Source organism: Columba livia, chromosome 4 (assembly GCF_036013475.1).
Source record: "Columba livia isolate bColLiv1 breed racing homer chromosome 4, bColLiv1.pat.W.v2, whole genome shotgun sequence".
NCBI classification, from domain to species: domain Eukaryota; kingdom Metazoa; phylum Chordata; class Aves; order Columbiformes; family Columbidae; genus Columba; species Columba livia.
In genome coordinates, this window is record NC_088605.1 from 74,087,566 (window position 1) to 74,099,579 (window position 12,014).

Here is a 12,014-nt window from a genome sequence, read left to right on the forward strand (position 1 = left end):
AGCGTTTCCTCTGTGTGGTTGTCTGTCTCCCTCTCTGGGTCCAGAGAAGAGCAGTTTTCAGATGCCATTTCCAATAGCAAAACCATCTTCAGCTCCTCTCAGGTCAAAGTCAGTGCAAACAATTTATCTAGAGTGCAAATCCCCAGACTGGGAGCCTGTGCATCTGTAGAGCAGCTGCACTGTGTGTGCTATTGGTGTTTGGGAGTGAGAAGTATGACTGGGAATATAATGTTCATAAATCGCTGACGTTAAGTGATCTGCAGGTAGGTGTGTTCTGGTGTAATGGTGATTATGGGATTTATCAGCTAGATCTGGCTATACAAGGAAGTTTGAGGACTGGTAACATCCCAGGGACCAGAAGGTTTGGGAGTCAGTGCTGTATGTAAATAGGGCTGTGCTGGAGCTGGTGTTGGCAGCGTTCAGTCAACCTTGTACCCAGCCACCTTTTCCACTGAAAATCCTACTCTTATTGCAAATTTCTCTGTCCTGTTGCTTCACTGATCCAGTTTCTTACCAAAAAAAAAAAAAAAAAAAAAAAAAAAAGTGGTAATAAAACCCAAAGGAACAGAGGTGATAGGTAACTTGCACAAAAGAAAGCAAAATCTCATCAATATAAGTGAAGAGATGGATGCACTTATAGGTTCTACAAGAAACAGAGTACCACAAAATAACACTGAGGCAGAACAAAATTCTGAATAATCTGATTCCCAGCTATTCAACAACAACAAAACCAAAGAAATAAACCTCTGATGGGAGGGCAATTCATGGTGAAACTTCTTCCCTTCACCCATTGTCGTTTGTTTCCTCAGCCTTGTAGGTCCCACCTTTTCTCTTGCCTCATCTGCAGAAATCCTGCAGGAAAAACAGCCTCTTGATGCTTTTTTAGGGTAAATGAGAATGACTCGGGCTCACTGTTTTTTTCACAAGATGAGATCTCGTGCCTGTTAATCAGCAACTGGTTCACCAAGCATCCAAATATCTTCCATCCAGTAGATGCTTGATATTCTTTTCTACAGAAGTACGATGTATGTGTGCTATAATTGGAAAGTATGAGTCATAACCACTTAGAAGACAAGATTCTTGTCCTCTTCTCATTAATACAATTCATATTTAAACTAGCTACCATTTTTTCTTGAATTCTTGCATCTTTATATGTTTCAAAATTAAATGTGCTTTCACAGAAATGGAAGTCCTGCTTTTCCCTAGGTTTTCAGGCACACTTTGCTTCTTAAATTAAGAGCAGCCTGAAGGAAGGGCCTGTTTTCTTACAGAAATGTTTGTCAGTCATACAGGTATTTTCAAATATGTTAGGACGCCTGCCCATTTGAATAAGATTTACTGGCTACATGAAAACTTAGGCGTTTCTTATAGTGCAGATAGAAACCTGAGAAATGTCTGACTTGTGGTCCCTCTTACAACTACTGAAAACAATTGCACTGCATAAAACTCCTTTACATGTGTTCTTCTTTTTTCCTTTTTAGACACATGAAATCCAGCTCAATTAAAAGCTGTATTAATTGTTCGGCCATTTGGAAAGTGTGTGTTGTAGCTACCTCTGTACACACCAACAAAGCTACGAAAGATTTTGACTGAAACTAGAAAGTTCTGAAGAGCATTAATTATTTTATTTTTACTCTTTATTCCAAAGGGAAGATTTTGAGATTATATAACTGTGTTAAAAACGTGTAGAAACATATATACAAAACAAATAAGGATAGGAGCCACAAACTGCTCAAGCAGGCAACCTAGAAAAGCCATGTGTCAGTGTTGTGTGTGATATATCTTGATCAAAGGTTATGGTGAGTTTAATCTTGCCTTATTTTATCTATGTAAAAATTAAGCCAGCTGCACATGGTCAGTTGAAAGAGATGTATGTGTCCAGAGGGCTATTTATCCCATCTGTCTTGGGCATGTATCTTGAACCGGAATGTGTTGACCTATGGAGGTCCATTGACTACAGAAGGATCCTGTTTTAGGACTTATAAAATTAGGATCTGACTGTAAATTGAAAGAAAAAAAACACTCCTTTTTCAGAAGCATAGCTGAATTAAGTTTAATCAAGGGCATTATTTCAAATACCTACAATTAATGTGAAAGAATACAGGAAAACATTAAGCCTGGACTAAAGAAATAATTTTTAATGGAGCGGTATCATCAGGGCACTAGGTAAAACTGATCTTTTAATATTGCCGTGTTTTAAAACTCTTCTTAGAAAGATGGGGTCACTGATGGTTGAGAATTGATGTAAAGCAAAAAAAAAAACCAGACAAAACTAAATACCTTTACATTTTCATGCACATTTGGCAGTGAACTGCAATGCCCAACACAAGGTAAGTGCCTGTACTTGCATCTTATCTGAAAATGCAGCCTGGATAAAAATGCTCAGGTTACTGAATCATTGCAGAAGTTTTACACTAATGTGCAAATGCAGGACTTACCGCAGCTGTTCCGTGTTGACTATACAGACAAATTTAGGGTGGCTCTTCCTAGGGAGAGAAGATGGTTTTCTGTGGCACAGAACTCCAGAAAATCTACCTGCAAAAATATTTCTTATTTGGGATTCAATATAGCTCACAGAACTGCATGATTGATTTGTCAGTGGTAGATACATTTCCTGAGAATATAAGATGGAGGGTTTTGCTTGATGACTAAGAGGTCAATACCATCATCAGTGGTGTTAATGATAAAGTATTGTCTGTCTCGAAAACATACCTAAGTTTTGCTGTGAGGGTTCTTGCGTATTTCGCTGAAAAACAGTGAAGGTATTGATCACCTTTTAGGACTCATGAAAAATGTTGAGGGATTGAAATGCCTCAGTAACAGAAAAGTTGAGGAATAGAAATTGGAGTAAGGCTACTCCATACAGATTAATGACTTTTTATAGAAAAATTGATACCTGAGTTATGACTTGAAAATTTTCTTTTATGGCCCTTGCCTGAAGTACCCATTCTGGAGCAGGTAAAATGTATGAGGAGCCTTTATAGCGGCAGCACACTAGTTCAATATTCAATATAAAGTCTCATAGGAATGTGGCAGGTGACGTAATATTTCAGAGTTTTTAGGTATAATCCTGGCACCTAAGCAGAAGCTGATTCATTAGGGCATGTTTTCTAACCCGTGTGTGCTCTTTTGAGAGGATAGAGCAGGATGTGGCTCACTCGGCTTGTAGGGGTATTGCCTGTTCTGCATTGAATTTGCTGGAAGGATATTACATGTGTCAAAGCTGATGGGGCTCAGGTTTTGTTGAGGCACTTGGAATGGAAGGTGTCCATCTGCACTGGGGCTTCCCGAGGTGCCCACTGTGGACGCAAATGAAAATTCAAGCATTGCTACTAAATAAAGCTGGGAAAATGTACAAGGCCGACGTGGATATTTCAGGAGAGACCTGACCTGTCTCATGTGAAACACCCTTAACTTATTGTATTCACGCTGGAGAAAGGGATCACTCAATATCTAGAGGGGCTCTCAGACAGCACAAAATAGTGCGAACCGAGGACATAGAACAACCAGCATTCCCCATATCCTTCACATCTCTTCCAAAAGCTACTGTTGGTTAACAGTAATAACAACCTCAGGACTGTTATCTGCTGCTTCAGCTTGATGTGCCTCCCGCCTGTAGATGTTCGTAACATTTCTTGGGTGCATCCCTTGCACAAGATGGGCTACGTACCTTGAAGATATATGGGATTTCATGGCATAGATTAACTGAACCCCATAACTTCAGTCACTTTGGAGATGATCCTAGTTTATGCTTGCAGCATTTTTCTGGACTTCCTGAATTTCCAAAGCCTTCTCTGTAAAGGCTCTCAGGATTCCTGGTCTTTGATATCAGAGGCTGGTGACTGCACTACACATAGTGACCAACCACCAAAATCATCCCAGGACAAAGGAAAAACCCTTTTTCTTGTTCAGCACAGAAACCTGCCTCAGTCATTGGAATACACCTAAAGTTCAGCACCTGATGAGACAGCCCAGAGTCTGGACCTGGAAAACCCTGTGGTCTTCTGAAATGATGTGGTTGAGTGACAATACCTTCTTCACTGCTCCCCACGAATCTCCAAATGCTGGCACTGTTTAACTGTTCTGCTCACACACCAAACCACAGATGTAGCTGTGGTACAACGGGACAAATCAGGAGCTGGGGCAGAGTATTCTTTCTCCTTGGTTTCTATGATGCGGAGCACATCTGAGCATGGACCGTGGCATTTAAGGAGGTAAGAAATATTTGGCTTTATCTCATTGGGGGCCCAGCCCAGAGAAATTTACCCCTGCCATTGGGTTCCATAGAGGGCTGTGGGGTTTCTCAACATACGCTGGTAGTTTCATCTCTCTCTCATTTTGTGTAGGACCCAGGTGGATGCCTTTAAGAGGAGGGGAGCTGGGTCTATAGGTGACCCATTCTGGCCCTCAAAATTCCCTTCCCTCCTCCTATCACTTGTGAGATAAGCAATGCAGGTCAGCGGGGAGCAGTCTGTTGGCATGCTGTGTGCTTAGGAGCAGTAAGACCTGGTGTTCCTGCTCATGTGAGGAGATATAATCAAGTCTTTCTTATTTTCCCTGCAGGGAGAAAAACTAGAAGCTGCTTCATAGAAAATGATCCCCGTGCAACAGTGAGACAGATCAAGTACTTGCTTCTTTTTCCTTCTCTTTCTCATTTACTGATACTGTATTTTTTTTTTTTTTTACAACTTTGTATTGTATAACAGCCTGAAGTTGTGTTTTCTTTGTTTACGGGAACTGAAGAATAAACTTCCTCAGCTTTTTTGCAGCTGATGGCTGGATTCTGTTTGTGTTTACTTGCACCACAAAGATCTCACTGCACACACTTCCCAGCTGAGACTATTGGGCAAAGCTGTAGTCAAAAAACATTAAATAGCACATGCTTCCTTCTATATTTCTGATCCTGTTTGTGAGCCGTTTATGAGCAGGGAATTGCGCACATCCCTCTGTCCGGCCGATGGGGGCGAGGAGCAGTTTGCAGGGGCACAGGTGCAGTGGGTGGCAGGGAAGTTCAGCTTGGTAAAAATAGACATTTGGATTCCTGTGCCTGCAGAAGTAGTTCTACACTTGTATAAAAAAATACATTTCTGCAATCGTATTTTATGAAAAACTTGCTTTAATTCTTTGCTCCAAACCAGGTTGCCACTTACAAGCAATTTCTCAGCAGTGGATATTACAGTGAAATAACAGCGCAAGTAATTCTTTCTTCCAGACAATGTAGTCTGAGATGCAGTACAATCTATTTTTATGTCAAAGACTATTTTTTATATTGGTTTTCTTCCGGCTTTCACAATAACATCAAAGAGGGATTTACCCAGGTCAAAGACTTCCTGTACTCATAATGATATGACCTGTTAACTCTCCTTTATATCACCATGTTCTGCAGTGTATGTATGCAGAATAATATATTCAGATTCCTAATCAAACTGGGGGGAGGAAATTACAGTGAGATTAATACAACAGCCTCCCCAAAAAAACAGGAGACAAGAAATGTTTGTTTCAGAGTTTCAAAACTGATTTTATACAATTGATAATTTCAGCTGATTATGTGTCCATTACTTATTCACATATACCGGCACCAGGATGCAACATTAGTCGTCAGAAATGACTATATTTGTGAGAGCGAAAAATCAAATTAAATACACACAAGTGAAAATTTAATTAGGAAGAAAAGCTTGGCATTTTCACTGAAGTACTATTAATTCCCCAGTTAAACGTTTAACTTTGCAGAGCCCTCAGTATCCGTGTACTCAGTCTGCTTCCCGTGCACTTCAAACAAATATGCTGAAGGATCAGGAGTTATGAATACAGATTTTTTCCTATTACATCTTCCGTATTCTCATCCTTTTAAAGCAGCGTGCATTGGTGCATATTGCCAGTTTACTGGGGTGTCTGGATGGTGGGGGCTCCAGCAGAAGGGTCCAAGAGTCTTGGCGATGCCCCGAGTCAGAGGTTGTGTCTTTGATGGTTCATAGTTCTCGGAGGCTTTTACTTTCATGAATTTGCCTTATCCCCTGTGGCACCTGCAGCCTCCTGCGGCAATAACAGACAGTTTAACTACAGATCTGTCTGTATTATATGACAGTAATGTTTAGAGACTTCAAGGTGTCACTGTCTTTGTGTTTACAATTCAATTTCAGACAAAAGTCACCAAAGAGGTGCAACACAGGAGGCTGAGAGGGAGAATAAAGGGTTTAATGGAAGAGTTTACTTGTCAGCTAAAATTTCCATGTCATTTTCATTTCACTTTCCAAATATTCTGCCTAAGGCCTCTTTCTCGAGCTGTGCATCTTTTCTTTCGAGGTAGGACCCAGGCAAAGGGGGTCACGTTGCACTTGCAGCTGACAGAACCTTTTTAGCTGCACCAAATACTTCCTTCCAGTTCCCTCCATCTCCCATTTTTCGCAGTCCACTCATTCACTTACCGAAGTGGACAAACACACGATGAATTTTCAACCCATTAGCAGGAAATCAAATTGGATCAACTGATAACTTTATGCAAGACGCTGTATAACTGTATTGTGAGAAGCTGATGGTTCAAGTCTCTCTTGATGCTTTCCATCTCCTAGCGTGCAGCAATAGAGGTTGAGTGTGTCATCCTCCCCTAAACTCATAATCCAGAATCAATAAAAGCCAAATTTTCACTGATGTTGTTCAGCAAATCCACTCTTGTTGGTATATTTTGCATAGCTCTACCCTTTCTCACTTGACAGCAGCCTTCATTTCACACAGGTGAGCTGTCTAGACTGGTTGAGCATCGCCGCTTCACTGCGTATTTTCTCCATCAGCCAGTTTGGTGTGAAATAATTTCTTCATTCAACTAAAATATCATCTGTTCTAACAAAATACTAAACACAAGGTGTTTGGTTTTTTTTCATTTCCCTTATGGGAAGCAATGTCTAATCCATTGTTTTTAGTGGGTGATGGTTTGCGGGCAAGTTTGGTTTTTTGCGGTCTTGGAATTTAGTCAGTTAAGGTTGTTTTGAGATCAATAAAATTGTCTTCCCGCTTGCAACTCACCTGCTCTTTGTGCTGCAGCTGAATTTCTGGCACATTATCAAACTGCTCAGCCATTAGACTCCAAAATTGTTGTAGGCACCTCTCTGTGCAGACTTTAGGTGTCCTGCAGCCCCGGGTCTAAAACCATGTGTTACCCTTGTTACTCTTGAGCACAGAGTGTCTGTGTGACCGTTTCTCCTCCAGTATATCATCATTCTGTCTTCATCACTGGATTGTTAATTGGCACTAATGATTATATACCCTGTAATGTAAACATCTTCAGACACATTTGCCACCATGGAGCAGCAATAACTTGGTTTTGGTTTGGAATTGTTGCAGGCTCCTGCCCTCTCGGGAGTGCAGTGGCAAAGCAATGCAACTACCTGAGTGGAACCCTCATCAGACAAATTAAGAAATTAGAGTTGTTGAAAAACTCATTCCTTTGCTAGTACAAAACTATGAAGTATTTGAGCTGATCCACTTTATTCCAACTTTTCGAAACAATGTTTTTATCTAACAAAAACTTTTCACCTGCCACAAATGTACCAATCTTCTTGAAACGTTTCATTTTTTCTACCAGAAGCTTAGGCTTTCCTTTTCTCTAAAAACTTACATTATGAATTATTGAAGCGGTTCCTGAAGGCCTTTTTAGCTGAAATTTAACATCATCAGAACTTCTGGCGCTCTAACGTAACAACACTTTATGATCTTTTTGAAATTATTTTATCCAAAATTGAACACTTGAGAAGTGACCACTGTTCTATTATTGAAGAATTTTCAGTGTTCCTCTTCTTACCCCATTAGATACCAAGTTTTCCATCATCTTCAAAAGGCTGCACTGAATTAAAGAGCCCTTTTTGCTGCCGAGAAAACTGTCTGAAAACCACTGATGAGCCTTTTTTATCTTCTTCAGGAGTGCAACTATTTAATTTGACTGCTAATTATTTAAATGCCTAATCAGTGAATTTGTTATAATCCCAATTTGTATTACAATTTCCAACCCCAGGCTATATATCGCACGTGAGATTTTTAATGCATATTCACTTTTGCTAGAATGCAGTACATCTCCTCCCTTTCTTGCCTCTCGTGTACGTGTCCGACATTAAATTGTCTCCGGCAGATGAGCAGAGACGCAGAAGGTGGTTCCCCGGAGCTATTTGGATTTCCATGGGGTTCCATCCAGTCTGGGGATGCCATTCCCTCTTCATCTCCGTGTAGGAATCTCTGATGCAAAGAAATCTCACCGGCGTTCCTGGAACACGTGTTTGGAAACAGGACGGCTGTGAATACATCCTCATCTGGAGGCTTGTTTGTCTGCCTCGAATTGCTGGCAGCAGCTCCGCTTCTCCAGGGAAAGAGGAGTGAGAACTGTCTGTAATCCCTGACTGAAGTTGTTTGATGTTCATTTTCCTGCTTTGGAGAAACTGAGCTGCTCTCAGTGATATAGGCAAAAACATAATTTTATATTTATATCTCTTTTTTATATATGTGATTTAATGTTCTAATCATAGTTAAAAATTAATTGAAATCTTATGCCTTTTCTAACCCCTCGAGAACTGCCTTGGAAATACTTTGTGGTAGCAACCCACCGTTTGAGAGCAAATCACAGGGGAAATAAGCTATAAAACACAGAAAAAATAGTAAAACTCTATTGTGTGGACAGTTTTTGCTCATTAAGCCTGACAAGGAGACTGGCTGGTTTGTATGGTGGGCAGTGATGTGTTCTCCTTTGTTGTTTTGTCTCTGTATGTTTAACTGATGCAAATATATATATTTTCTGTTTCTTAGGAGAGCACCCATCTCAGGGGAAGAATAAAACTCGACAACTCTTCACACCTCAGCAATAAATATGTAAGTTAATTGCTTTTGTCATGTCCTGTATTATTAGTGTTTGTTAGTGTTTGTTAATACTTGTTAGTCTCAATATTGTGCCATGTAACTAAACAAAAGGGTTAAAAATGCAAAACATAAAGAACAATGACTTCGGTTGGTGGAAGCCTCAAGGAACAGCGGTTTAAACAAAGCTCAGCTTGAGCAGACCATCACGACGAGAATCCCAGGCGAACTGAGGGGCTGAAGAAGCTGCACAGCTCTCTAGGCATAGCATTTGGCTTTAACTGTTCAGCATCTCCTGGCTGTAATTCAATAGGTGAATTTTCTTCCTGTTTGTGTAAGAAGTAAGAGATTCTTAAAGGCAGTTACCTATAAAAAATGGAACTTGGTACCTAGAAGCGTTCAGCTCCTTTGGTTTCACGAAGAACCTGTGTCCATTCCACATCACACTTTCGTTGAAGTGGTTTATTTTAGCTTAAAATCCTTGGTGGCTAAGGTGCAAAACTGGCAGGTGTTGGACAGCATTTTTATGTGTGTGAGGGCAGAGGACTGTCAGGGCACCCCCAAAACCCACTGTTCGTGATGTGGGCGCTGCATTTTCCTTCATGCACGAAGCTTTCTCAGGCACCACGATCTCCATTTCCCATGGAGTTGTGAGGAAACATCGTCCCTTGCTGAGGGCAGTGGGAAGGACCCTGTGTGATCAGGGTGCTGATGGGAGGTAGAGAAGCAGGTTGGCCTGAGGAACCAGGTGTCACAGCATGTGTGGGATGGACAAGACAAAGGTTTTGGCCCAGACAAAGCCTAGACTTCAACCATCCTTGCAGGATGAAGCCCCTCTAGAACAGGTCCTGTCGCACTGCACTGAGATCTGGTTGACCAGAAACGTGGAGAGTCCCTTTTGCAAAACATCTTTGATGTTTTGAGGCCATTCTCATTTCCACAAGGATGTACAAACTGAGCTTTCTTGATGCCAACAGTGAGGACAAAATGACATTTGCCCCTTGAATTAGAGCAGCAGAACGCAACTTTACCTACGTTATTGAAAACCCAGAGGTGATTCTCTTTGTGCAGATGCAGGACAATGTACAATGGGTTTACTCCTTATTGTATATCCCATATTTGATTTACTTTATGTCATCCATTCCGAGTTACTCTTATGTTGCTGAACAACCCTATGTGAAGTAATAATCTTGAGATGCTGTTGTTGTTTCAGACGTGAAGCAGCCTGTTTTACCACAAGACGCACAAACTTCCCACCAAAGTCGCGGTTCCACAGGAAACGTGGAGCAGCTGAAGCTTTTTACCAGGCAGGACACTTGCATTCATGACCAGCTCTTGACTTCTGAATCTCAGGTGTCTCCTGTCCCTTCTGGAATGACATGTAATTTTTGATGGCTTAATAACTGGTATATCGTATGTATTTATTATTTTCACATATAGTAAGAGCAGAAAAACTTTCAAGAAGGTTGAAGAGAATGTAAAAATCAAGTGATGTTTGCATAGTAGTTACTGAAAGCATTTTCTGTACATACAGGAAGGAATATGTTAACAGATTTTGTTGAACTTATGGTAGGTAGGGTTCTTTTAATTGTATGTAGCAAAATACAAACAGGGCCAGACCCTTGAAACAGTACTGGGCAAATTGCCACTATGAAAAAGAATTCAGTGATTTCCACGAGACTCCTCACTGTAGCACACACTTCACTTGTCATAAATGTTTACAGCATGGAATGCCTGGGTGAAATGCTGAAGCGTGCGCTTTTTCCTGTGAAGGGAGGAATATACCTTGCACTGAGGCTCTTTGAAGTTCTGTAAATTACTAGATATGATCTTTGTAATGTAGCAGGCAACATAGTTGATTTTCACCTGTTCCTTGGCTAATTGCATTACACACGCTATAAATGTCTCCTATATAGCCTGGGGCGCACAGTGGGGGCCAGCAAGATAAGCAATTTTACAGATGAACCTTTTTCCCTCTGTTCTGAGCAATGCATGGGATTCCTGTGGGTTGTTGAATAACTCTGGAAGTTTAAAGAGTGTTTCAAGTACTAATTACAGATTCTCTTAATTTGTACAGAGCTGGCAATTCAAAAATATCAAGTAGTGCTTCTACCTGCATGTATCCTACTTTTCTAGAGCTACAAATGTTTGAAAATTATTTTACTGTGAGCATCTGCTCGGTCTTAAACCACTGGCTCGGGTAGAGTGCCAAGAACCTCCATTGTTTTATTGGTGAATGGAACAATGACAACTGGTGCTGTAAGTGCAGGACCAGGAGCCAGGGCAATGATCTAAGTTTTCATACTTATTGATACAATGCTTTTGAGGAACTTCTCTCTCTGAAACAGTAAAACTTAACTAGCAATGTGGTAAGAGATTGAGCAGATCTACTAGTTCGTGTTTGTACAGGATGCTGAAATGTGTTCATTGCCCTGAGCTTGACCGTTGCTCTTATTTCCACTTTGATGGGACTAATAATCTTCTGTCTAAGCGACACCAAGAGAAACTTCTGATGAAGCTCTGTAAAAGATGGGGAACCAACAAGTGTCCTCAATGCTGCAGCTGAACTTAGGTGGATCCTGGATTCCTGGATCACTTGGGTCGCTCAGGAGCAGAGGAGTCTTGGATACCTACTTTGGAAAGGTCAGGCCATCTAAAACACACTAGTTGGCATCTGCAGCTACTCAGATTCCTGATTGCTGAAGTTTCCTGTGTAAAAAAGCAATCATTGTGGATTTTCATATCGATTTAAAAAAATACATTTTGTAGCATGTTGCATCATACTGAAAGTGCACTAGAAAAATGCAGAGAAAGATTGTGAAATACATGTATATGTGTTTGCACAAAAATTGTTCACAAAATACCATGGCGTGTCAAGAAAAAAAAACAAACTGCTTATTAAAAGTTATTCTCTTTATTAAGTAAGCGGCTCTTATTTTTCTCATTGCAGAAGTGCAATTCATTACCCATTCCTGCTACAACTGTTGTTCGTTACTCTGCGTTCCTGTAGCTCAGAGTGAGGTGAACTCTTTAGGGTGAGCCTGGAGGGCAGGCGTTAGATACTCTGGGCATGGTTGTGGGTGTGTGTGAAGCAGAAGAGGTGGGTTTAGTGGGGAACAGAAATGGAGAACATGTGATCTTCTTAACCCCTGAGTTTGTGGTAAATGGAAATGTGAACT

The 12,014-nt window shown here is 40.8% G+C and overlaps 1 protein-coding gene across 4 annotated transcripts in view; it reads left to right on the forward strand.

Moving 5' to 3' along the window:
* The window catches only part of EMCN (endomucin), a 49,972-nt gene extending 38,216 nt beyond the window's left edge, over positions 1-11,756 (forward strand). For 2 of the 4 annotated variants that reach the window (XM_005515238.4, XM_065062351.1), the window contains exons 11-12: positions 8,788-8,850; positions 10,049-11,756. In XM_005515238.4, coding sequence (XP_005515295.2) covers positions 8,788-8,846 — 59 coding nt within the window. In that variant the 3' untranslated portion in view covers positions 8,847-8,850; positions 10,049-11,756. Of the gene's footprint in view, positions 1-1,481; positions 4,215-4,563; positions 4,769-8,787; positions 8,851-10,048 lie in introns of those variants that run through there. The other 2 variants (XM_065062353.1, XM_065062350.1) reach the window with 2 other exon arrangements.
* Positions 11,757-12,014: the final 258 nt, after the last annotated feature.